General features: G+C 46.9%; 1 protein-coding gene across 5 annotated transcripts in view; it reads right to left on the bottom strand.

Annotated features, from left to right (window-relative positions):
* The window catches only part of Ripor2 (RHO family interacting cell polarization regulator 2), a 110,200-nt gene extending 84,551 nt beyond the window's left edge, over positions 1–25,649 (bottom strand). The window contains exon 1 of one of the 5 annotated variants that reach the window (XM_005354971.3): positions 25,563–25,649. In XM_005354971.3, coding sequence (XP_005355028.2) covers positions 25,563–25,623 — 61 coding nt within the window. In that variant the 5' untranslated portion in view covers positions 25,624–25,649. Of the gene's footprint in view, positions 1–1,854; positions 2,099–25,562 lie in introns of those variants that run through there. The other 4 variants (XM_005354972.3, XM_005354969.3, XM_013349124.2 and 1 more) reach the window with 4 other exon arrangements.
* Between the last annotated feature and the right edge of the window lie 2,273 nt (positions 25,650–27,922).

The following is a 27,922-nucleotide window of genomic DNA, read 5'->3' as shown; positions in this document are numbered from 1 at the left end:
GAGCCTGTGCTTGGGCAATCAGGATGCCCGGCAAGGCCTCCCGCTCACTTTGAGCTTTTCCTCTCTCTACTTGGGCATGTTTTCATATTTATACTGAGCACAAAACACACATAGCAAAAACATGTCACATCACAGTGTCAGAGGAAGAGAGCAACAACACCCCTCAGGGGGTCTTTTGGAAAAGCAACACATGTGCTATGTTTTGACTAAACAGATTCGCCAATGTTCTTTCTCAGATGGTTGGATACAGTCAACTTTTGGACAGGCAAATGTATTAACGTCCAGGGCAAAAGTCCCCCCTGTGGCTGGATCTCTACCAGTGGGACCTCAGAAGGCAGGAGCTCTGATGCTGAAGGCTGGATTGAGCAGCAGACAGAGAAAGGGGGAGGTCTCCTCCTCAAGCTGCTGTCACCCCAAGCACACACACCCCTGCACTTTATTCCCAGAGAGGGAGGGTGGCTACAATTAATTACTGGAGGCCATTGAGGATGCTAGGTCTCTGCGGGAGTTGTGCCCTGACCTCTCCTGCTGTAAATGGCAGATAGGAGGCTCTGGTGGAGCTCAGCCTTATGAATGGGAGTCTCAGAGGCTGCTTTAAGAGAAGTAGGCTAGCCCGTAATCCTGGGGTGAGGGCAAGGAGGAGGAGCTAGGCAAACCTGCCCAAAAAACAAAACAAAAAAGCTCCGCCAAAACACAACACAACACAACACACACACACACCAATCAACCAACAACGAAAACAACAAAACCAAAAAGGAAGAAATGACTGTGTCAGGAAACAATGGGCGGGTGCTCATATTTGCAAGGGGAGCCAGGAGGATAGGCAGCTGATGTGTTTTTTAAGACAACCACATTGCTTCCCTGGCTAAAGTCCTGACATTTCTTCACAGCCACTCATGCCACATTTCGGTGTCCCCCTAGACCAGAACCCCTAGACCAGGCAGAGGAGCCTACTCTGCCCCACCCCCACCCCACCGGCTTTCTGAGATTTTGCCCTGTTTTCTCGCTCAAGAGCTGTTACTGTCCACAGTCCTGTCACTTCCTCACACGTGAATGGCTCTGCTTAGCGAATTTCAACGCCGCCTTGCTCCCTTTTACAGAGAGAGGGGTCTGCTGCCTAGGAACCTGTGGAGGGAGCTGTGATGGTTAACAGCCTGAAGCAGGAGGGCTACAGAACCGGCCTTCGTCGCCTCGTTCACTACCACAGACACCTGCTAGGGCTGGAGTGTCCCCAGGTGTGACCTCGTTCCCCAGTCTTTCCAAACACAGTTTAGCATCAAAAGCAACACATTTCTTCTGGCTTGCCCTTCTTCCCCGGTCTCGCCGCCCGGCTTCACGTGGCCAATTTGAAGCAGCTGGGTCCCAGCCAAGCTCAATTGCTCAGTCTGGAGGCACACGAAGCCCTTGGAAACTGAGATCGTTCCTCTGAGGTGGATCACCCATCTTTGTCGAGTGCCCAGAGAAGTCTTTCGATAGCCAGGGGTTCACCCACGACCCCACCCACGGATTTTCACACTCGGGATACTATCTCCTGTCTCTCAGATCACAGTGATCCCCTGTCCCCTGACAAGCCCCAGCCCTGCGTAGCCACAGGCTTCTCAAACCTTCTCAACCAGTCCCTCCACTATCCGGGACACCCTTCGGGTCTGCCTGTGCGTGGCTCCTCTCACTCAGCAACTTCCCTTGTCCTCCCCTCCTGCATCAGACTCGCCAGGACCGAGGAAGCCCGGACACCCAAGGGTTCTTAATACTCCAGGCTCATTCAAGCCCAGGACACCCCTCCCCAAATCCACTTCATCTGGGTGAAAGCAAGATCAGACACAGAGAATGTCTTTAAGTGGCGCATGCACCTACTTGCAGAGAACGCTCCTGGTGCCCGGAGACGCTTAGTGCCGGGTGGCATGTACCACCTCGGCACCCACGCGCCGCCCCTCGCTGCCCTGCACCTCCGGCTCCGTGGACAGCCGCTGCTCGCCCGTTCCTCCAGCCGACAGGGAAAGGGCCGCCAGTGACAGTCGTGGCCCCAGCGATCGGGCGTCGCTCCAGCTGCCGCGGCGCTGGTTGAAGTTGCGGGGCGAGCGGACGCGCGGTCGCGGAGCGTGGAGCGAGCGCGGCGGCGGAGCGGGCGGCGGGGAGGCGCGCACGCGGGGGCTGGAGCGTCACCCGCGCGGGGAGGGAAGAGGAGGAGGGCCGGGTGGAGACAGCTGCTTGATGGTCCCTTCAGCCCGACTCCTTCAGGCTGCGCTTGGGTGCTTGCCTCCAGCTGATCGTAAGCACGCCAGGCTCCAGTGCACTAGCTTGTGGCGCGGCTTCGGAGGACTCCGCCGCCGGGGAGTTGAGCGAGACCCGTGGACTCGGAGCTTTAGAGGAAATCTTAGCTGAGACAAGAGTACCTGTGCACCCAGCCCTTTGGGGATCTCAAAAGGAGCAGTGCATTACAAACAATGAGGTGGGGGAGGGTTTCGCGCAGTGCTGGGGAGTGAGTTCGAGGCTAAAGGCAGGAGTTATACTGAGAAGTCCAGCTGAAGGAAGACCTCTGCTTACAGACACTCAAGGGTTTGTTTGGACAGAGATCTCACAATGATGGGGAGAAACAAGGTTTTTGTTTGTCTTTTAAAGGCCCCTGTGTAGATCTGAATTATGCATAAAGCTTTCAAAGTGTTGGCGGGTCTGTCAGACAAAATGTTCCATGAAAAGGATCTTTTGAAGCTGAGTGTGGTGGCACTCCGAGGTTGAGGCAGGAAGACTACTGCAAGTTCGATGCCAGCTGGGGCCATATATAGTAAATCTCAGGCCAGCGTGGGTTACTAGGCTATGATATGAGACACTGAGGCTAGACTCCGCCTCCATCCTTCAGCAGGAAATCCCCACCAGGCCTCAGTTTCCTCATCTGTCAAACTACCTTATTCATAAATTGTGCAGTTATAATTCATTTTTTTTTTTTGATTTTCGAGACAGGGTTTCTCCGTAGCTTTTTGGTTCCTGTCCTGGAACTAGCTCTTGTAGATCAGGCTGGCCTCGAATTCACAGAGATCCGCCTGCCTCTGCCTTCCGAGTACTGGAATTAAAAGCGTGCTCCACCACCACCCGGCATAAAATTAAATTCCTCCGCAAGTGCATTCATCACATTCCAAATTGAGATCCAGTCACTTTGTGAGGACATTAGAATAAGAAGTATAAACCTTGACCAACAAGGACCAGGGATGTAGCACCAGGAAACTGGAACATCCTCAGGCCTGGAATACAAGCAGCCAAATCACACCCTACCTAAGGATACAGCACGACTACAGAGATCATCCAAGGGTGAGCCCTGGTCTCATCTCTATGCTGTGGGCCCCAACGGGTTTTTGACAGTCTGTCTTTTCTAGCTGCATTGTCCAGTTACCCTTCTCTCAACATATTTCCCGCCAGCACTCACCCTCCCATGTGGACATTCCTTCCCAGGAGGAAAAGGTCAACTACATGGCACAACATGCTAGCACAGAGGGCAAGTTCTCCGTACGCTTCTTTATGGGTGTTCTGCTCAGTGCAGAAGTTCCCAATGCATCAATCCTTACAAAACTAAACAACCATACAGTTTATGATGATCTTCTTATCTCCTGGCCATTGGGTTGTTTACACCTGGCTATAATCTTTCAGTATTTTGATTTCTACTTTATAGATGGGCAAACTAAGGTTAAAGAGAGTTAGCATAACTTGTCCAAAACGACCTAGTTTAATCAACTTTAGATGCAAATGCAAACTAGGTTTGGATATCAGTAAGACATGGGCTATTGGGGAGGCATTCTTCATGGCACCCATTCTTCAGAGGAAACAGTGAGGCTAGGGATGGATTCTTGATGAGTGGAATGTGGGCCAGTGCTGTGTGTTCTTGTAAATGGCTATAGGTTGATGATCTGTTAGGCAGTGATAGACAACAACCTCTATGTACACTGCAGAAACCATAGCCTTTAAAACTATAAACAAGGTGACCACTCTGGCTTCAAATTCTGCTTCAGTTCCCCATTTGGGATACAGAATAAAACCCGCTATCTTCATCATCAGTCTTCCCTAGGCAGTAAGCCCTTGGACAAGCCTGTGAAGGGTTCTCTAGACAAGTTAACTGCAGTGGAAAGACCTGCCTTAACTGTGGTTAGCACCTTCCATCCGTGGGCTGGGGGTATTTGATCATAGCAACAAGAAAGATAATCCATACGCCACTGCTGACAATATGCTGGTGAGCCCGCCCTTGACAGACCGCCTGCTATCGCCAGCCTCCCTCCAGCTCCTTAAACCTTCCCAGCCTCTCCCAAGGTCTTCACTGACCGCCAGCATCTTTAGGACATCCTTGTCCTAGTGATGCTTTTCATCCCTTGTCTTCCGAAGCACGGATTGTTCTTTACCGCTTCACCTGTTTCCTGTCTCTCTGTCACTAATCTGGGAGCTCACAGAGCAGGGACCATTTCTGCCTTGCACACTGTGTCCCAGACCTATCAGATGAAAGATGGATAACCCTGCATTCTGAAGCCGTGCTTGACTCTTCCATCATTTTATGCCTCTTGTCAACCTGGATACCTCCAACCAAAGAGCCTTTGCCTACATCCAAACAGCAGCATCTATTCATTCATGCTCAGCTGAAAAGCCCCTGGCTATTATCCATCTCCCCAGGCCTCTTGTCCCTTTCCTGTTCTCTCATTTCTGAACTTCCTAAGAGTTTGATCTCAAGATGCCTAGAAACGTCTATCTTGAATAATATTGCAGGCACGGTGTGAAGCATGATTGTTTCAAACCGTGCTACACTTCTTGTCCTCAGTGGGGAGCAGGGGAGACCCAAAGGACAGAGTGCTGCATGAGGGGGCTCCCTGGGGTGCTTTCTTTAGCTTCACCTTGGAGGTGCTCAACTCCACAACCTGGGGCACAACTGAAATGGTAAAGAAGAAGGAGGCAGGTTCAGCAAGGTGCTTCCTTGACTTGTGTCCCCAGGAAGGGAGCCAGTGTGCAGAGGATGGGAACCATGAACACAAGGGCATTTTCTTGTTTGGTCTGGGATCTATCCTGGGTGACTTTGTAGCAGCTGTAGGTCCTAGCACAGACCATCCTCAGACAGCATTAGTTAGGGACCAGGTCCAAACAGACAGAATGAAATCCTGAAGAGATTGTGTGGTTCAAGTGCCAGGGAAATTGTGTCCAGCAGAGCAACCGAATTAAGAGCACATACCAGAAGCTAGGTATCCCAGGACCCAGGCCAAGCTCCCCAGCAGGCCTCTCCATTCACTCGCCCTGCCGAGATCTCCAGAGTCCCCATTCTTGAAGGGATGGGTTTCTCCTAGTTCCTGCTCTCTCTGATGATGCTATTCACTGCTCAGAGCATTCCTATACCCTCAAGAGCATCCTTGTGACCTCACCTAGGGTAATAATGAAGCACAAATCTGCTCCATGGAGACAGGGACACTATGGGAACTTCACTAGCAGGAGACAGTTGCATTTCCTCATGTCAGCAGATAACAATGGTTCCCGAAGCAATTTGCTTTATGGATAGACAATCTGCCCCTCAATTTCTGACATTCCACTTGTCTTAACATGAAGGAATCTAGGCCACAATTCATTCTTATATCACACTCAGGTCTGCAGGATGTGACAATCTACAATGTTAAAAAACACAAAACAAGCATCATCTATTTATAGAAAGTCATGGGTTTTCAATTCCAGGCCTCAAGTTCAAAGTAGGAGCCTTGTTATCAATACTGTCGTCCCATTGCACTGTCGTTGGGGTCTTTTTCGATGTGTAATATCTCAGATGGAGAACTTTGAAGTCCTGAATATGTTCTTCACTCAAGTGGAGATAAAAGAAGCCCAAATAAAAGCAACGTGGGCTGACAGCGTGCCTGAATTAAGCCTCAGTTCTTTCAGAAAAGCGCTGTCTTGAAATGTTGACTTCTGCTTTGAAGGAGCTAAGTGACCTCAATAGGCAGCAAAAGAATGACATGCAAAATCCTTTAAATAAAAATTCGTTGACATAGAAAAAGAGAAAGGAGTGGTTCCTTAAAGGGCACTTTGACCCCTCCCCTCCCCTCACTCTTCATTGAGAGCACTCCTAAATACCAAAGGCAGCTATTACCAGTGAATGCCAGGCCAGCTCAGTAGTAGGCACTGAGCCAGGGTGCAGACACAGAGGAAGGCCCAGCAGTCTCTCGGTTTGCTCGGGGTGGGAGGTCTGGAGATGAGTAAGTGAGGTGCGCCATAGGAAAGAGGAAGTACTACGGGTGCTATGGGAACGGCTTTATTTTTGGTAGCACGAAACTGTTTGAACTTTCAGCAACACCGACAAGTGTCCCCTTCACAGCATGGCTATGTCATTCTCCTTCTTGAGCATTTTTTTTTTTTTTTTGCCGATGTTTTGGCGAACAGAATTGGCCCAGTGAGCCTGATCAGGTCAAATACACACGTGGTTCATGGGAAGAGAGAAGAAAAGCTTCCAAAGCACACACAGCTGATTAGATTTCCCAATTTAGATCTCCAGCTATGCAACACAGAGAGCAGCGTGTGCCTAAGGAATGCCTGGCATTGCCAAGTGATGGTGTCAGAGGCATCAGGGACTCGCCTGGAGCTACCTTCTGTGTTGAATGTCTCTGGGAACCTTGTGCCTATGACACTGTTAACTTGTGGCTTCTACTCTTGGCCTAGTTGACAGATCCTGGAAAGGTGATCAGCTATGTCAGAGATCCAGTCTTCCTTTCTAATTAGGATGCCTCACGCACATAAAAAGAACAGGGTTCATGACCTTATATTGAAGTCTTTCCTCTAACCAGGTGACCTCCCTTTAGAAGTTCATTCAGCTGCCCCAGTGCATGGCTATACCATAGCTTGAAATGTTGCTGGTTCTTTTTTCTTTTCTTTTTTCTTTTTTTTTTTTTTTAACTGAAACAGATTCTCACTTAAGTAATCAAAGTTGAACTCAAGCTTCCTAAATACCCAAATATGACCGTGAACTTGTGACCTCTGGTCCTCCTGCCTCCACCTCCTGGGCTCTAAGAATTACAGGGATGGGCCATTATGCAGTGCTGGGGTTGAACACAGGCTTTCATGAATGACAGGCAAGCCACATCCCCAGGGCTGCTTCTGAGACTTGTTTTGTTTTTTTGGAGAAAGGGTTTCCCTGGCTGTCCTGGAACTTGATTGGCAGATCAGGCTGGCCTTGAACTCAGAGCTCCTACTGTGCCCCCATGCCTTACTTTGGTGCTGAGATCCTTGAATTCCTTCATCACACAGTAACTTTTGCTCATTTCTTTATTTGCCATCCTGACCAAATTTTTCCCCCTTCTTCCTCATTTTTATTTCCTAACTTATGAAGTACATATGCTTTACTCTGGGAAGGAATTTAAAGTGCACACTCTAATAGCTGGGAACTTGGTGGCACACACCTGAATCCCAGCACTTGGGAGACTGAGAAGGAACGATTACTGTGAGTTCAAAGCCAACTTGGCCTATACATTTGGTGAGCTATAGTGAGACTCCCATCTCAATACCCCAGAAAAAACAAAAAAAACAAAAAACAAAATCGAAATCCCACAACATAACCAAAATCAACAGTGAAGGAGGATTTTCCGACTGTTTCCTCCCCTGTGCCATTTTAACAGTCACATGACCCATGATAGCTCTGGCATGCCCTTCAGATTGCACTTTAGGAGCAGACACCTGATAACACCTCACCAGGCCTCCAGCCCGCAGTCCGCTCTGCTCCGGACTGCGGTTTTAGGAGCCTTTCTAGCCATCACCTTCACATGTAGGGAACAGTCTCTAGATCCTGGGCTTGAAGATGAGGGACTTTGGTTCTGTCTCAGTGCTGCTGAAGAGGGACTTGGCAAATCTCAGCCTCAGTGTCCCGTGTGTCATATGAAGGGACAGCCCAGCCAGGTCATCATACTGCCCTTTGTCTACTGCTATTTGCTCAAACCAAATCCACTGTCCAGAAATTCTTAGCTGATTCTATCACTTTTCCTCCCCCTACTGAGATTTATCTTTCAAATCTGCCCCTGCCCTACAAAGCCCCGTTCCAGCAGTGCCTCCATCAATACACTGGTCTTTTTTATAGGTTCTCTGTTCCCTGAACACAGACCCACACACATATCCCTGCCTTCTGGAATAGTGGGTTAGTACTCTTCTCACTATTAATAAGCTGTGTGTTGGGAGCTAGGCTTTGTGCCACATACAGTATAATAAACTCCACATTAATGTGTCTAGAGGAAGGGCAGTAATAGGCTCTGTGAGGAAGGTGAGCATGCAGTTGCCTGCTGGCTTCTGCCTCCCCCTCCTCCCTGCCCTCGGCCCAAATCCTCCCCGGCCTGCATTTATTGGCACCCAAGCAGCAACAGTGAAGTGCTCACCACTTAGGGAACTGCAGAGAGCCAGACCTCCTATCCTTCATTCATGTCTGGGGCCTCTGATAAGGTTCTCAAGGGAGCAGACGTCACAGGCATTTCCTTCCCATTGTCACACAAATCTGCTTTTGCAATGGGAACTTTCTTGGTCGACACTGCTGACATTTTAGTATCCCCCAGAAACGAGTAGCTCAGAGGTACTGAAGTCAGGCCTGTGAGTTCAGGCAAGTTACCTGAAGCCCAAGCCGATCTATAGGCCTCACCTCTGCACTGAAGGACCAGAAGGCTTCAGAGGCAGAGACGAACAGCTAGATATTCAAAGCTGATGGGGAAGAAAAGTGCTTCAAGTACAAAAATCTCCTATTCAGAAACTTTACCTTATGTTTCTCATATGTGATTATTACAAAAGAAGGTCTTTTCTGCAGTAATACAATCTAGACCCATATTCCATCCTTCTCTACTTTCTAAGACAACATTTTAATATTAAAAAAGTATACAACATAACGGTTCTAATATCATTAGCTCATCTTATGCTTTTTAAAAGCACTGAAGCCAAGCATGCGGCACACTCCATATCCAGGAGAGCAAGGCCGAGGCATTTTCATAAGTTTGAGGCCAGGATGGACTATGTACTGAGTTTCCGGCTAGCCAGGGCTATCTCAGAAAAACAAACACATAAACGGGTTATAGAGGTGGCTCGGTGAGAAAAGCACCTGCTATGCAGACATCAGGAACTGAATTTGGATCCCAGCACAGTGTGTAAAACCAGATGTGGCAGCACACATCTGCAACACCAACGCTTGGGAGATGGAGATGGGTGAACCATGGGGCCCACTGCCCAGCTAGTCTACTAAAGCACCGAGCTCCAGTTTCAGTGATAGATCCTGCCTTAAAAAAATGAGAGCAGGCGCACGCCTTTAATCCCAGCACTTGGGAGGCAGAGGCAGGCAGATCTCTGTGAGTTCGAGGCCAGCCTGGTCTACAAGAGCTAGTTCCAGGACAGGAACCAAAAAGCTACGGAGAAACCCTGTCTCGAAAATAAAAAAAAAAAAAAAAAAATGAGAGCAACAGAGGAAGAATGTTGATAACCTTTGGCCTTTACAAATGCATACTCCAGAGAGAGCACTTAACACATACTTGTGTACACCAAAGCCAAACATTGAGGCTCTTGGTGAACTCCTTGAAAGGACTTTGATATACCTCAAGACTCCTCAGATTGTATTTTAAGAACCAGCAATGGAGAATGAAAGAGATCCTGGTAGAATGCTAAATTTACAATTCTTTTCGGTTTGTACCGAGAGGTACAAAGGGAAGACTATACATTTAATTGAAAAGGATTAGTGCACAGCAAAATGGATATAAAAATCTTTCAAAGTGCAGGTAGAGGTAGCTGGAAACCCTTGGTATCTGTAAGCAGAATGCTGCAGATGTATGCAGGCACTTTTGTTTTTAAGATTTAAAATGATGTTTTACTTCATAATAAGTCCCTTCCTTAAAAAGCACAGTAAAAATAAAAATTCTCCAAGGGCCTCCAAGGTGATGTATTTAGTGCTCCCAGCTGAACGCGGTCAGTTCCAGGCTGATGGTTTGTCCAGGTTCTCACTTCCTGTTTATTCTCATCTCTCACTCTCTCTTCTCTTTGGGGGCTCATCGTGGGGACGGCACAAACTGCTGCCTTCAAGATAGAAATTCCAGACTCTTCTATAAGATGTGGAATCCAGACTCTTCTTTAAGATATGAATTCCAGACTTTTCCTCATAAGGTCACCCTGGGCTGGCTGTGTCCCTTTATAAAGGATGACCCCACCCCTGCAGACAGCAGCCCCTTCCCTTTGTTCCTTTGGTCCCTCTCGCTCCTCTGGCCCAGCAGTTGTTCAGCAAGGCTGTCACTGGTTCCCCTACAACTGTACCCTCCTCTGTGATTCTTCATCTCTTTGAGAACCAAACTCCCGATTACTCCAAGTTCCAGCTTTCCTTGTGGATACTCATTAAGAATTACCTACTGGGCTGCCTAGATGGCTGGCACTTGTTCCAAAAGCACCAGGAACCGAGTTCAGTCCCAGGAACCCATGTAAAAGAAGTTCAGTGAGGTGGTGCACATGTAATCTCAGTTCTGGGGAGGCAGAGACAGGTGTGTGCTGCGGCCAATCTATCAGTCTCCCCGGAGAGCCCGAGTCCCTGCAGTCTAAACCCTTCATCCACAGCCACTGCAAACAAGCGGCCGTGGGTAGCACAAGCACAGAACAGTCTGGTGGAGCTCAGAGTGGGGCTGAGCACAATGCCTGGGGTCAGCTGAAAGAGACTGCGGAGGACAAACGTGAAGTCTTCATAGAGAAGAAGAAACAGAGGGGGCAGAATTTGCCTGTCCGCTGTGCATTTAGTCTAAAGCGGTATAAAGTCCCCCCCCCCCACTCCACCCCAATTCTCGGGTTAATTGACGTGGTAGCAGTGGGAATAACCGGTTAATCCAGTCCTTCCAGCCTCTTCGGTGTTCCCGCTGGCTCCAAGAGATTAAGGACCAAAATGATTGCTGAATGACCTTCACTGAGCAGTTTGTACCTGAGATCAATTTTAGAAACTGTATATATTTGTAACTTTTAAAAGAGAGCTCTTTAAAGCCTCTTCTCTACTCACTTATATTGTAAACATTTCTTACTCAGGTGGTCCCTTTCTGTAGGTGGACTTTTCTTTTCCACTTCAGGTCAGGGCTGTTCCTTGTAATCTTGTTTAGTTCCTGCCTCCTTTCCCCGCCCCCAGCTTGGCCGAGATCTCCCCAAAGGCCAGGTCCTTTCTGTCTCAGGAACTTGGGCCCTCTAACTTCAGAGGTGGTGCTTTGGAGGAATGACGAGGACCGGAGCCTGATGTTGAGAACCCCACCACGGGCTGCTCATCTTCACGGGCTTCACGGATCTAATTCAGAAGTGTGATTTCCATTTGGTCTCATGGAGGTTGAGTTATTACGACTCATGTACAGCTGGAGAGAGCGAGGAGTACCTCAAGATGGCTCAGAACACAGGGGTGTCCAGTGGGAAGCTCCCACTGAGACTATCTCTGCCTCCATTCTCTCTGAGAAATGAAGATGTAGCTGACAGCTTCTCTTTTCCAGCCCTTAGCTCTGAACCCAGCCTCCTGGAGGCTTGGAGCCATTAGCCATCCTAACTGGCTCCAGGATCTAACATCTCTTTCCTTCCTAAGTCCCTTTCACAGCCCACACCTCTCCCAGCTAACACCCATTTGGTGCAAAATCAGGATGATGCTGGATATCAGATCCACCCTAAGGGCTCTGCACGGTGTCAATTTGCAGAGGTTGGAGTGGAAATCTAACCCCTCAGAGCCTTCTTTGGTAGCAGTGGGGGTGAGGAGGCCCTGGCTCGGTCCGCCTCTTCCCTTCATTGCTCACACACAAGTCCCTGGTGGCTTCTCATAGGAGCTGTGACCACAGGACGTAGCATCGCTGTCCTCCGTAATTACCCAGGCAAAGGAGAGTGCCGTGGTATCAGAACGATGACAGCGGTCTCACAGCTTATAAATTATTCACACAGCTGACATGCAATGGCTGTCACATTCAAAATAGGTCATTCATGCTAGAGCTGGTGGGGCTAAAAATTTCACAGCCATGGCAATACATGTAGGTTTAAGACATTGGTTTAAGCGAAATCTCCAAAGAGAGTGGCTTCTGCCAAGCAATCCTGTAGCCAAGCATCTCTCGCTGAATCCCAGCTGTGTTTTCATCAGGCGGCAGGGAGAGGCCCACACAGCTGTCTTCTGGCAGGGCTGAAGCGGGGGTGGGTGAAAGGCTCTAGTTCAGCTTCTTCTTTCGTGGACCAAAGAGCTTTGAGAGGCTACTTGAGAGAGATAAATATGAGCACCTGCTTGCGCCTGCTCCCCTCACACAGACGATGCTAAGCCAGAATCAGGGTCACCCTTGAGCAGGTTCTAAATAGTTCACCTCTCAGCCTTGGATGCCGAATTTACAGAGGAATTCAACTCCCACAGCAGAAGGCCTTGTGTCCTGGGGGTTCAGTTCTGATTCTTAGACATATGGGCCTCTTCCTAAACCAGAATGTACTGGCTTCTTGTCCAGCGGGAGATATATTATTCAACTCAAGTGCTTAGTGATGGAAAAATACTGGACTGTCTATTTTAGCATTTGGGAGAGTTCCTGATATGGTAAAATGTTCTTATAATTTTTTTTTTTTTTTGAGGCTGCGAAGAGGGAGAGGGACGTAGCTCAGGGACAAAGCACTTGCCTAGCATCCTCCTCAAGGTCCTGAGCTGGATCCCCAGCACTGAAAGGGTAACGTGCCCTGCCAAGGACTGTCCTACAGAAAGATTAGACTAAAGGGAAGTGACTGGACAGAGCGTGTGGGCTTTGAGCCGACAGAAGAGTGCGTACGCTGGTCGCTGGTTCTCAACTATTGAATGAAAATGTGGTGGAGGGATAGTGCCGCATCTCCTTGGGGAAGAGAAACAGGGCAGCTCAGGGATGTTCCGCTTCCTTCTTTGAGGAGGAACAAACCAATAACCCCTGTCACTCTTCCAGCTGAGAGTCTGTGATGTACAGCCTCAGACCCAAAGGGCAAGAAGGGCAAGCATTAGAACTGGGTATGGAGAGCGCCAAAGGCTGAGCGTGTGTCCAGAGGCAGTTTGTGCACACAGTTCTTCAGTTGGCATGTGTCTGACATATAGCTCCGGGAGGCTCAAAGCTCTCACCTGCCCGTGTTCCCCTCCAAGGACCTGCATGGGCTGCTCTAGTCCTTTCTCCCTCACCTTTCCCTGACCCTCTCTGAGAGTTTCCTGCAGTTTGTATTGCATTGCTGACCTCCTATTCTTCTGGAACCATCTATAGAGATTTTTATAGCCTTAATTACTACAGACTAGAGATACATCTATGGATGATTTTTGTGTTTATTTACACTGCTTTCCAGTCAACATTTCAACAGACACTTCTTGATTCTCCATTATTTTGAGTACTTAGAGGACTTGGTGAAGCAATTCACAATTTCTATAAGCTTGACTGTCTGCTTCTGACTCCTGATTCCCAGAATGAAGGTGCTCTTTAGTCGATGCTGGCTCTCCCAGCCCACACCGGCTCCTCCAGTAGCCACCATCATCTCAAGGAACAGGCAGCAGTACTATCCTTCGAGATACTCAAGCCAAACTCAGACCTTTTCTTGTCTGTTCCTTCACTGTACATTCCCTGGGTCAATTGCTGTAGAGTCTGGTAGAATTTCCATCAGTTGTCATCTGGACTACTCCAATGGTGTCCCAACTGGTTGCTTACCTTTGCATCTTACACCTTTTTTTTTTTGACAGAGTCTAGTGTATTCCAAGTTTCAGGTTGACCAGCAACTGACTATGTAACCAAGGATGACCCTGAACTTCTGATCCTCCTGCATCCATTGTCTGATTGGTGGAATTACAGACATGTACTACCATGCCAAGTTTATCAAACACAGGGCTTCCTGCATGCTAAGGAAGAGCTCTACCACTTGAGCTACATGCTGAGTCCCTCCTTCTTACTGTCAAAGGGACAGTCAGAATGTGCCTTCCAGAAGGTAAGTCAGATCACGCCATGCAGCTCAGCATGGGCCAGCGGTACCCATCTTATGCAAAGTAAACACTCGAGTCTTCACAGCATCCTACAGGGCTCTGCAAGTGGTGGAGTTCCCCAAGCCCCAAGTTCTTGGATCTCATCTGCCCCTCTCTGCCTTGTTCCCACTGTGCTGCAGACACAATGGCCTCTTTGCTATTCCTGGAACATTCTTCCTTTTAGACATCCACAAGGCCAGACTTTGACTTCCTTCAGGCCTCTGGCACTTGTCAGCAAATCCCTCCTGGGCCACCATGCTTGAGTCTTCCTGCCCTGCACCTCATTTGTCAACAACACTTCTCTTCCCTCAACACCGGGCACTTCTGCGTCTTTTCCTGTCTGTGTCCCTCCTCTATAACACTGTGTGACTTCACCAGGCCTGGGACCTTATTATAGTCACTGCTGGATCTCAGGAGCCAGAATAGAACTGAGCCCAGCACATGGCAGACTTCCAAACAGACAGTCTTTTAATGGTGGAAAAAGATGTTACGTCCTGGAGTTTATAAGTTCTTCAGGAGAGCGCTGCCGCCAAGGGTGTCCTTCCTCTCAGGAACCTCACTGAGGGCTGGGCTTATCACAAAACATTTATGCAGCGTTCCTAAGAACCATTCCCAATTAGGCAGAAATTCATAGAAAGAATCCCATTATCTAAAGCTTGCACATGCTGTTCGGGTAATAGTCCTGGCAAGAGGGAAGTTATTCTAAAGAGACACCCTTGTGTCCCTCCCTTCAGCCATTGGGCTGTTGAAAAGATGGGTCCCAGGAATCCCATGCTGGGGGAAAGGAGGAACTCTTCTCCCGGGAAGAGAGTCTACACGATTCTATCAATTTACTAAGCCACCTTGCAAAACAGACAGGATTTGAGACAGGATAGGTCAGTGATGGGCAGGACCGTATCTTGACTAGGACTGCTAAATAGCACATATGTCTTGTCTTCTGTTTATCCCCAAACTTCATGCCTGTGCCCCTGAAGATGGACTTGAGGGTCGCTCGACCTCTTTGCTTCTCCTTCCAATGTGGCTACATAGAATAAATATCTTTTTTTCTGCTCTTTGCTCTTACTCGTCTCTATAATTGGTATATTAGGGACTAGTGGCCAAGACTTGTTTGGTGGGGCTACCAAACACAAGATTTTTTTAATATTTATTTATTTACTTATTATGGATACAATATTCTGTCTGCATGTATGCAGGGCAGAAGAGGGCACCAGACCTCATTACGGATGGTTGTGAACCACCATGTGGTTGCCGGGAATTGAACTCAGGACCTTTGGAAGAGTAGGCAATGCTCTTAACCGCTGAGCCATCTTTCCAGGCCCCAAACACAAGATTTTTGACCCTAAACATTCTAGTATCGTTCTAAAATGGTGTTGGGTAGAATTCACCTTGATTGGTGGCAGCTCCCCTAGAATCAAATCTCTTTTGTGGAAATCTCTTTGGTTCTCTTATGTTAGAGTTATGGGGTTCAGGAGAAAAGCAGCACAGACTTCCAGGAATTTGTTATTTGATGGTGGATACATTCAGATCTAATTTTTCAAATATTGATATGTATATACATATATGTCTATATATGCGTATATAAGTAATTGTGTCAAACAACGTAACATTTAGCATCTCAGCTCAGCAGTGAAGAGCACTTGCTGTTCTTTCACTACAGTTGGGGTGCTAAAGGACTTGCTGAGCATCTTGTACAATTGCCTGCAACTCCAGCTCCAGGGGAGCTGACACCTTTGCTAGCCTCCTCCGGCACATGCACTTGGGTGCACATATCCACACATATAATTTAAATTTTAAAAATTAACAATTTCAATGCATAGTTAAGTATGCTTGCTTTCAGTGCCCTACAACCAATCTCCAGAGCTCTTTTGTTTTGCAAAACCAAAGCTGCATGACCTTTAAAAATAATTCACATTTTATCTCCTCTGCTAGCCCTGTGAACTATTGACTTATTGTTTCATTGGATTTGACGACTGTAAATTTATCATATAAGTGGAATCATACAGTGTTTACCTTTGTAGAGATTGACTTACTGTCAATAATATGATGTTTGTAAGATTTATTCGCATTGGAGCCTGTATCAGGGCTTCGTTCATTTTGAAGACAGGCTAATTCCAATGTCTGCACATACTATGCCTTGTATCTTTGTTCTCTCTCAATGGATACTTGAGCTGCTTGCTCCTTTGGGGCATTGTGAATAACACTGTTATGAGTGCAAACACACAAACATCTTGAGACCTTGCCTTCAGTTCTTCTGGCTGTGTATCCAGAAGCCGGGCAGCTAGATCATATGGCAACTCTGTTTCTAATGCTTTCAAGAGCTGTTATTCTGCCGTTTACAGCTGGGGTGCCACTTTACCCTCCTGTTGATCTGGATTCTCACCAACAGAGCACAAGAGAGAGTTTCCTGTCTTTTAGTAGAGAGGTTTTCTTCCCCTGTAGCCTATGAGAACTGCCCAAAGATGTTTAATAGAACCAGACATTTCTGCTTCTTCCAGTGCTTAGCAACAGGAAGCCCGCAGCTTCCACTGTATGTGTGTGCATGTGGTGAGTGCTTTCAGCTTTCTCTTGTCATGTCTATTTTGCAAAGACTTCCTCGTTCTCAAATTAACATGCATGTGAGCAAACACACACGCATCTCCCTCCCAGACGGGGAGCTGTGGGAGGGAACCAGCACTGTGTGAGGATGAAGACAGGGCAAACTCACTTTAGTTCTCTAACAGAAAGATGCTGCGGCTTCAGTCTAGTCTCTCTGGAAGATATTGCTTAAGATCCAGCACCACTGCTCCTTGGCAAACTGGGGCATCTCAGTGTGGGAAAGTGTAGAAGAAGACAGCTTGGAGCTGTGCCTGCACACAGCCATTCATTACAAGTAGGTCCCAGGGACCCGTGAAACCAGTGTCGAGGGAAGAGAGAATTCTCTGCTGAGGAATAACCAGGAAAAGCTCAGAACCCTTCATTTGTGATATCTTCTTACAATGACTTTATTGCTGGGAAAACAGAGCTCTGCTCCTCCTGGGTTCCTTCTCTTTCATGACATTGGCTGCTCTCCCCTCCCGACCCGGGACAGACTTATTGAAGCACTCTTTTTTTTTTTAAAGCATCTTTTCAAGTAGTATTGCACACATTCCCTCTAAAAGAATATCTAATTAATCCCATGGGATAAGTCCCTCTCACAAGGGAATTTCATAGAGAGAAGACACAGATGTGGAAACTGGAGATACAGAAAGAGGTACTTAAGAAACTCTCAGTGACCAAAAGAGGCAAATGACTTGGAAGGGGCTGGAGGGACCCCTCAACAGTTAAGAGGGCTTGCTGCCCTTGCAGAGGACCTGGGTTCGGCTCTCAGAATCATCTGTAATTCCAGTTCCAGGAAATCCAGCACCTTCTAGCCTCCGAGGGCACCTGCACACCCAGTGCACACACAGACATCCAGGCACACACACATAAATAAAAGTAAGTATAAAAAGTGTCTTGGAAGTTGATGCGCTACACAGACCAGGGGCCAGCAGGATTTTTCTCTATAGAGGAAGTTAGTAAATATTTTAGGCTTTGTGGGTGGAGAGGTTAAAAATGAGAAAATGCAGAAGACACAGGGTAAAAAAAAATAGCAATTCATATTAGTTATTACTGACAAATTCAAAATGCAATAGTAATTGAGAATTTCTTTTTTTCTAGTAACAGTGTTCTCCTAAGACAAGGGTAGAATTCTCTGGGATAAGGTTTTTGCTCGCTGGGGCTTGAGGTTGGTGACTCTCACCATTGCAGCAGCCTCAGACGCTAACCTGTGAAAGCCATTCCCTTCTAGCAGGCTGTGCAGAAGCAGGCAGTAGGGCCGCCTTTGGCCTGAAGGAAAGGACCTGTCAACCCCTGCCCAGACCAAGAGCACTGATGGAGGAGGGTCATCTGTCTATGTGTTACTCTCATTGGTTAATAAAGAAACTGCCTTGGTTTTTGATAGGGCAGGATTTAGATAGGTGGAGTAGACAGAACAGAATGCTGGGAGAAAGAAAGCACAGTTGGTCAGATGCCATGGAGCCAGCCGCCAGGTCAGACATGCTGAATCTTTCCTGGTAAGCCACCACCTCGTGGTGCTACACAGATTATTAGAAATGGGTTAATCAAGATATGAGAATTAGCCAATAAGAGGCTGAAACTAATGGGCCAGGCAGTGTTTAAATGAATACAGTTTGTGTGTTGTTATTTCGGGTGTAAAGCTAACCATGCGGGAGCCGGGCAGGATGGAAAGCAAGCCTGCTCCCCTCATCACTACAGAGCACTGTAGAAAGCCACCAATTTATTGTGAGTAGCTCTGAAACTCCCAAGGAGTCTGAAGCAGATAGCCCTGTCTTCCCATGCACATCAGCAGTGTTAGGAAGGCTCACAGGTTTTCTTTCCACGTGTCTGCAAGCATGTACGAGTACTTGCTTGGGTGTGAAGATATACTGAGACCAGAGGTCAGTGCATGTCTTCCTATATCTTATTATTATTATTTTTGATAGAGTCTCTCACTTAACCCAGAATTTACCAATTTGTCAATGTTGGCTGACCAGTGAGTCTTAAGGACCCCTGCCCCCCAACCCCGCCTCTGCCTCCCTAGTGTTAGGATTCTAAGCATGTATCACTGCACCTGGGCTTTTTGCATGGGTTCTGGGGATTAGCAATCAGGTTGTGGTGCTTGCATGGTGAGCACTAAAGCCGTCCCCCCACCTCTGTCTGCTACATTGCAATTCACCCGGCCTTTTCACCCAAAGGTGATGAAGCTCACAGACCGCCATCAACTAGCTGACTTTGCAGTAGATGGGAGAACTGCATTCATCTGGTTCTGGTCTATCTTGCTGCAGCAGGTGCCATTTCTAATGGTGCTGACCAGTTATGTGTCCTTGTCAGAAACTGTGGGTGATGCTTAGAAAATCTCTGTCAGTTCTCATCCAGAGGACAGGTACTAGCTTCGATCCACCTGCTCTCTTGCCTCTTGTAGCAGTATCACTAGACAAGCCAATGTTTGCCATCCTGAACATATTTACACATAAGTACGTGAACACAGACTGTCAAGGTTTTCTCCGGGGGCTCTTAATATTGAAAACTTTTGGAAGTTACTGGAAGTAAAAACAAAATGCTGTAGAGCAGTGGTTCTCAACCTGTGGGTCGAATAACCTTTTACAGGGGTCACCTAGGATAATTGGAAAACACAGGTTATTTACATTAACTTCATAAGAGTAGCAAACTTATTATTATGAAGTAGCAATGAACATAATTTTATGGTTGGGGTCACCACAACATGAGGAACTGTATTAAAGAGTCACAGCATTAGGAAGGGTGAGAACCACCGCTCTAGCGGCTTTGCTGACAATCTTAATGGCTGTTCTAAAAGTCTACAACACTTATATAGACATATGTGTATACATATATGTTATCAGTGTGCATTAACTTTATATCGGAGATGTTTAAACCAGCATAGAAAGCGTAGCCCTTCTCAAATTACTTTTGAAAAAGCACTGTGTTGAATGGTGATGGGAGAGGCAGTCACTGTGATATTTATCTGTTTACCCCAAGTAAATATTTAGCAAGGAAACAGGTCAAAATACTGTTAAAAATACAGTTAAAGGTGGAATTCCTCGCTGTTGGCATTTCTGAAGGAAGTAAGGGCCTCTCCACAGCATTGCTGTCATGGCGTGCATCGCTTTGGAGACCAGGTCAGTGAATACAATAGAAAATAGAGAGGAAGTCACAAAAACTTATTCTGTGGAGACTGGATAGCAGCAGGGCTTGCAGCTTGGAGACAGAGGGCACTCTATATTCCCAGGAAACTTCTGAAGGGAGCAGTCCCAACAGTTCTGCTGGAACCAGCCCACATCCTTCATTAAGCCAACTCTTGCTGGTATGTGACAAAGGCCAGCAGTGGAAGAGGGGAACTGAACAGACCTGGTAGGCTGGGAGAGCGGATGCTGTCAGAGATAATGAGCAACTTCCAGGTAGGAAGCCTTTAATGGTTTTCAGTTATCTCATACATCCCTTTCTTTAACCTTGGCAGTTTTTGGATAGAAAATCATCATCACAACCACGACCATCATCATCTTCACCATCATTAATACTGCTACCACCATAATCATTACTACTACCACCACCACCACCACCACAAATGCCATCAACACCCCCACCACCAATACTGCCATCATCATAGCTACTGATATCATCACCATGACTACCACTACCATGAGTACCACCACCATCATTCTCACCATCACCACTATCATCATTACCATGACCACATGGTCATTACCGCTACCACACCATCACCATTACTCCCATGACTACCACTACCACCATTAACTACTCTCCCCACCATTACCACTAAAACCACTACCACTTTCAACTTGCCTATCACTGTAATCACCACCGACATCATTACCACCACCATCACCAGCATCAATGTCATGACTCCATAGCCATCATAACATCATGATCACAACAGCCACCATCACCATCATTACCATCACGATAACTAAAGCCACCATCATCATTGCCACCCTTCTCCCACCAGTGATACCATTGTCTTCATCATCACCATCACCATCGCGATCATCAAATCATTACCATTACCACTGGCACCAGTATCATCATCATCATCATCATCTGTACATGGAGCAGCTTACTGCTCTCTTACCTGAGTTGAAAGTCTGAGTGCTAAAAAGTCCACAACCTAAGAGCAGCAATGGCATTGCTTTTGTATGAACAGCAGTGGCATTAGACTCTCTGTACGCAAGGTACTTCTGCAGCTGTGTCTGCAAAAGGTGCTTCTTCTGGGAGCCATTTACTGAGGATCGCATGACGTCAGACACTCAGAATAGCAATGTTTTCTTAAAAGGCAGCTTTGTCCTTTATGCTTTTAAACATACTAGACATAGTTAACTCAAGAAATCACACTATTTAATAAATATGTGGACTTGAGTAAATGGCTTTTTCTCAAAGAGGAGGGAGGGCTAGGCTCACATATTTCAACATTTTGGTCATACTAGCTACATTTTTCTCTTCCTTCCTTCCTTCCTTCCTTCCTTCCTTCCTTCCTTCCTTCCTTCCTTCCTTTCTTCCTTCCCTCCTCTATTCCCCCTCCTTTGTTCTCTTTGTCTGGGTATGCACAGGGCTTTAGTTTTCAAGACAAGCTTGGCCCAAGTATATATTCCAGATTTCCTAAAATGTCCAACTTTTCTGGCTGTCACAAAATATTAAAATAAGCCATTTGGCATGCCCGGCCGGTACTATCAAGCCCCTTTTTAGCTGAGGCGGATCTAAATAGGTTAGTGTGAGGTCACTGGAGGCCATAAATCAGAGGGGTGGACCAGTGGCTGAGCCGGCCTGCATAGCTTTAGTTCAATGTGCTATTTTGGTTTGTGCCCCTGAAATGACACCATCTTGTTGGCACCAGCTGAAGAAAGCTTCCTAGACATCTGTGGGAAGAAAATGTACAGTAACCCAAGGCCGAGGTCGCACGGGCATGAATCACTGTGGGGAGGGCTGTGTCTGCTCCCGGCCCTGAGAGAGACCAAGGCAAATGATTTCCATCCAAACTGTTTATCCAGGAATCCGGGCTGGAAACGGATCCAAACAGTCTTGGCAAATGGTAAAAGCAGAGAGTAACCAATTCTTCTCACTCTGTCAAACCAGGACAGCCGCTTCCTGCCGGCTTTCCAATTCCGTGGGGGTCCACTTGAGAAGCCCAGATATTTTTGAGAAAGATTAAACATACAGTTGTTGTATGTTTTATATGAGCTGAAATATAGAATAATCATAGAACACCCCCAACACTTTCTTATGTTTATGTTCTACTTCCTTTGCTTTTTTCTGTGAGTTTCTAACCCAACCAGTCTGAGCTTCTTGCATTTATTGCTTTTCTATATAACCTTAGTTTAAACTCTTTCCCCTTTCCTTCCTCCCTTCCATCCTTCCTTCCTTCCTATGTTCCTTCCTTCTTCCTCCTCCCTCCTGTCATGTTTTAATTTTAGAAGGGGCAAATGCATTTCACAATATGATCTCAAAATATACTAGATTACAACACACCGTGTAGTTTTTACCTGTTCATCTTAGTTTTAAAACTAGTCTACATAGAGAGGCAATTCTCAGACTAGCATCCTAACTATAATTCTTTGGTTGCTACATTTAGGGATCCCCTTGCTCTGAGGGGAGGTTCCTGTTAGAAGGGAAAGCATCCATACTGACTTTCATGGGTGAAAGGTGAGAAATTTTGTCCAAAAGTGAGCGAATTTGTTACAGACATCTGCTGGCCTTTTGAGTGCTACAGAAGCCAGTGCATCTCCACCTAGAGGCCTTGTTTGAGGAGACTGAAGCACGTTCCTCCGGGACAGGAGAGGTCCACCCCGCTACCATGTACTCTACCAGCTCCGGGAACAGAAGGAACTGCTGTAGCTTCTGCAGCTGGGTGTGGCCTTAAAGGGAGCTCCTAGGAGCTATGTGAACAGGAGAGCGGGAGTGAGCGATACTTTGCACGCACACTGTGAACTCGTGGCATTTTGCTGTTCTAATAAGAGCACTGGCCTGCAGCCACCGAGCACTTCTGAAAACGGAAGCAGCCAAAGCTGGAGCTTCTAAAATAGGAGGCGACGGCTGCGAAGGTGTAGTTTTCAGGCTAACAGGCTGGCTGACCACCACCTGAGAACTGATTCTTCCCACACAGAATTGATTGCGGTTCTCTTTGCCCCAGCTGAGCAGGGCCTTCTTCAGCAATGGTTGCCAACGTCATAGTTGTCACAGTTATCATTACCAAGATAATCCATACAGGAGTGTCCACCAATGTTCACCAGCCGGCTGTCAAGACCGCCTGGCAATAACACGGATAAATGCCCTTTAATTTGATAAGCATGAAACAATAAAAGGGAAACAGCCACTAGTGCCAACTACTGGCTTTTCAATATCTTAATAATCAAATACCCACTTTCCCAAGAAAGATCACATCTGTAGTTACTGCCTTCTAATGACACAATACTGCTGTGGTTGTCTAGAAAGCACAGTTAAGATTGGGGGAGGAGGGAGAGAGAGAGGGAGATAGAGACAGAGAGAAATAGAGTTGTGGAAAATGTTGGGTGTTATGTGTGGGTGAGTAGTCACTCTCTCGTTCTGCTTCTTGTAGAATAACAACAAAGCGGCACACACTGCTTCTTAGTTCTGTGAACCTTAACATTTTCTCTAACCACAGAGAACAAACAGGGTCTCAGAGAGTTGGTGAACAAACACCTTGTAAAAAAACCTACTTGCTTTTTTTCCTTTCCAGATCTTTCTGCATCTGCACAAAACCTGTAGACCTGTATTTCTCTAGGGGACAATGTTTCCTTAAAAAAAAAAGAAAAAAAAATAAAACAACAACATCAACAAAACCCGTGTCAGCTGTTGCCCTGACAACAAGCATCCTGAGTGGTTCCCTTCTGTGTGTTGGAAGGGACTCACTGTGTGGGGAGTGTTCTTCTTTCTCGGGTAGGTTAGGAAAAACAAAGTTCAGGGAGACCGGGGCTGGTCATTCATTTCAGGTAAAAGTGCCATGATTGAGAGGTTAGGTGGAAATCTGAGGCTTTTAGACATGAGGTCTCAGACAAGACAGCCCAAGTAGGAGATGAAGAAGCGAGAAGGGAAAATATGAGCAGAGTAAAATTATACATACATACATACATGTATGTATATATGTGTAAAATTGTGTATATATGTATATATACATACATATATGTGTGAAAATGAAAGCCATTATTTTGAATCCTAACTAAAATACTTTATTAACAGGAATAAAAATGAGGTCTCAGAGAATTATAACTTGTGTTTCTGATATAGAATGAGACTCAAAGAGGATAAATGACCTGTCCATGTTCCCACACCTATACACAACAGGTAACAAACAAATCCCCATGCCTTTACATGAGTATGTACTGGTAAACACAGTAGCAAGTACATGTTTGCTCACTGAGTACTAGTCTAAGTACTTCTCTGTAGTAGTATTTAATCTGCACACAGTTCTAGGAGGTCTGTGCTCCATTTCCCAAGTGGGCAAACTAGGAAACAAAGGGGTTAAACAATCTGTGTGAGGTCACAAATCAGATGAACGGACAAAACCCAGGCAGTGCCTGCACAGCATTCCTTACAGGGAGACACAGCCTGGGCCAGCTTCCACATGAACTAGCGGTGAGCCATGGCTCTCAAAATCAGTGAACACATACGGACCGGTGTTCTCGAAGGGTTCCCTCTAGTCTCTGTGGAGTAAGTTAAACGTAACCCACTGAAGAACAAGACAAATAGTTATGATACCACGAGAAAGCTGATCTGTGTGACCAAGTAGATGCTACAGCCTCATGTTGCCATCAAGGAGACAGAAGTTGCATTGCACAGGTGGTGCAAGGCAGAACGAGAATCAAGTCTAAACCTGGTGCGACACCCAGTCAATGAGGTTAAAATAATGACAATGGGGGATCAATGGTTAAGAGCACTGGCTAGTCTTCTAGGAGACTTGGATTTGATTCCCAGCACCCCATGACGGCTTACAACTGTCTGTAACTCCAGTTCCAGGAGACTTCTACCCCTCTTCTGACTTCCACAGACATCAGACACACGGCACACAGACATAAATGCAGGCAAAAGCCACCCACGCAAAACACTAACTAGAACATTTTAAATGACCTCAACAGCCTTGAGTGCACCAGAGAAAGAGCTCCAGGATGGGGCCATGAGTGACGTAAGGGCACTCGCCTGGAGAGGGTGCTCCTCAGCACCACAGCTGGATACAAAAAGAGAAAAAAAAAACAACCCTCTGGATAGGAAAATGTGGAACTGGGCATTTTAGAATGTCATCCCTGGAGCGGGCAGTGGCTGCAGAACTGCATGATTATCCATTCCAGGTGAGTCTTTCTGGTTGTAACTGTTAACCTGGTGTTTAAGTAGGTAACCACCAAGCAGAGAAGGCAAAGAACAGAGCCCAAGGCCACACCTGTAAGCACCTGCAGCTCTCAGTGCTGCAAAGGGATGGAGAGCTGGGTAACAAACAAGTGCCACAAAAGGAAGGAGGGAAGGTGTGAGGTGGAGAGGGCAGAAGCCCTCCTGCTCCATTCATTCAGTTCCTACCCCAGCCTGGCATGCACAACACACTGTGGCCAGCCTCCCTGATGTCACACACCAGAACACAGATGAGGGACAAAGTAAAAACTTAGTTCTATTTTCTGGCCTAAGGCAAATCCTTATTTAGTTGTAATCCTAGGGACTGGAGAGATGACCCAGCAGTGAAGAGCACTGGCTGTTCTTCCAGAGGACCTGGGTTCAATCCCTGCCACCCATATGGCACCTCACAACTGTCTGTAAGTCCAGTTCTAGGGGATCTAACACTCTCACACAGACATTCCTGCAGGCAAAACACCAACGAAAATAAAGCAGATAAATATTTAGTGCAGTCCTTTAAAACTAAAACCTTTGGAGAGTCACTCAACAGCAACGCCTCTTCCCTGCCTTGTGCCCTTCCTGAGCCTGTCACCCAGACTACTTCACCGGCACCATTTCAAAGCACACCAGAGTTTTCTCACACTGTCAAATCAAAGCAGAGCAACCTGGCTCCTGCCAGAGAAATGTTTACCTTCACCAAAAACGTCATCCTCTTCATCCACCAGAAGCTCCTCAGGGTCAAGGAACTGCATTGTGGGAGGACAGGGAGCTAGAGGCACTCAAAACCTTGGACACACCGGCAGCAGCCACTGTAGCTCTGAGCAGCCACACTGCTTGGGAGGCAATTCCTCCCCCCCCCTCCCCCCCCCGTGGGTTGCCCAAGCGCTGGGGCGGGCAGCTTCCGCATCTGCCCCTGAAGAAAGCGGCTTCATTCATAGGAAAAGGCTTCTGAAACCTTTTGCGGAGTGAGTTCCAGGTGAGGTAATTCTCACTACGGAGAAGAAAGACTGGCGTGGAAGGGGGGGCGGGGGTGCAGATCCGGTTGGATCCGAGTAGATATCACTCAGGCCAAGAGCGATGAGTTCTGTTTCAAAGCAGCAGCTTTCATATTTCCAAAGAGGACGGTGGGCTCTTAGCTTTCCTGCTTATGAAGTGTGACACAATGGGAGTGTTGAGAGAGGGGGGCTCACATTTCTCATATCTTGCTTTTGCTTCAATGGCGATTTATCTGCAAGTAAAGCAAGCCTTGTGCTGTCCCAAAGCTGCCTTTGGAGGACACGAGCTTTTGTTTCAGGCAGCAATAGTTGTGGTTTTTGCTTTTTCTTGCAAACCTCTTGTTTTTGTGGGGAACTTTAGAGTTCTAACCTTAGTTCTAACCTAGGCCGTTACCAGTTCCATTAAACCTACCATTAGTGAGCAGATAACCAGTCTGTAACAACATCCATTGCATAATATTTACTCAGCTCGATACTTAGGACTTTTATCAGCAAAGGAGAAAAAAAAGACAAAGACTATGTAGTTAAAACAAACAAACAAAACCCCCCCAGCCCCCACAAAACCAACAGTCCCTCCCAAAGGGAGGAGTTAAAGCTCAACTTTCACATGACCGTGGGTGGTTTGCATCACCACCTAGAGCTACCCAACAGATTCTGCCTGTGTGTGATACTACACCCTCTTGGGGCTTTCCTAGAATCCGAAGATGCAAATGGAGGTGTTGGCTGAGGAGCTATTGTTGACCCCAAAGTGTTTATTTCTGGAGCCTTATTTACTGTGTGTTTTTGAAGACTTACGGTGTTACCTTTCAAGTTGAGAGTCTGTCCCTTCTGGAACTTCTTTGGAATTATGCCAGTTGTTCCCCAAGGGCAATCTTGGTAGTAGGACTTGGCAAGTCATCCAGTTAACCCAGGGGTCAAGAATCATCGAGGATGGGACAGCAGCACTGTAGAGATTTTATCTATGAACCGGTGCCTATGGGGGTTCCCCAAAGATAGGGGACAGTCTGAGCTCTGCCAGGATCACCAGTTACCTCAACCACTGCGGGAAACTTCCTGTCAGAGAGAGCTTGGAAATGCTCTAGGCGCTCGGGGTTGTGCAAGGACTAAGGATGATTTATGGTACATGCTGTCCTGCCTCTCAGGGCGGGAAGCTTTCTGCAATAGGTAGGACAGTGGCAGGAGGAACCGTCCTGTCCCCAAAGCCAATAGTGTTCCCTTGAAAAATAGCAATAGGCAGGCAGCAGGGCTCTCCCTTGCCCTAGATCTCCTTTGCTTCTGGCCACTCACCTCCTTACCCCAATTCCCATGGGAATAAGATTTCCAATGAGCTAACAACAGAAATTGAATTAACTAAAATAGGTCCAAATGTAGAAATCTGATTATGGATTAGAATTTCATCTTGTGCAATTAAGACAAGAGAGAGGATGTGTATTGATTCTGATCACATATTCCCTTCCTCTGCCATTGCCCTGTGTTCTTTGATTTTCAGAGCCTTATGGGGCGCGGACCACTAACCACCAGACACAGAGAGTGGTGAAGACTCTGAGGTCCTGCGTAGACAAGTAACAGACTCCAGAGTTCATCCCGTGGTCTCTTAAGTATACAGCTTTATGACATTCTCCTGGATTTGAAGAAATTCTACTATTTTCCATATCACAATCACTAAGTTAACACATTGCTATGGACATTCTTAACTTGATAGGATTTAGAATGACTTAGAAGACATGCTTCTGGGCCTGTCTGTGAGGGCATTTCCAGAGAAGCTTAACTGTGGAGAGAAGTCTGGCCCTTAAAGTGGGAAGTACCGTCCAACGGGCTGGGGTCTGGGGATGAAGAAAATGGAGAGAGTAGGCGCCGCAGCACTCATCTCTCAGCTTCCTGATTTTAGACACAATGTGACCAGCCGCCTCATCTTTCCATCACCATGTCTTCCAGCCACGATGGACTTGAACCTAAAACTCTTTGCCAAAATACCTTCTTTCCTTCAGATGCGTTTTGTCAGGTGTTTGGTCACAGACAACTAGTCAATACAACCTTTCTAGGTCTATTTCCCTAC

Source organism: Microtus ochrogaster, chromosome 16, assembly GCF_000317375.1.
Source record: "Microtus ochrogaster isolate Prairie Vole_2 chromosome 16, MicOch1.0, whole genome shotgun sequence".
Classification (NCBI taxonomy): domain Eukaryota; kingdom Metazoa; phylum Chordata; class Mammalia; order Rodentia; family Cricetidae; genus Microtus; species Microtus ochrogaster.
Note: the sequence above shows the minus strand (reverse complement) of the source record. Positions and strands in the feature narration are given on the sequence as shown.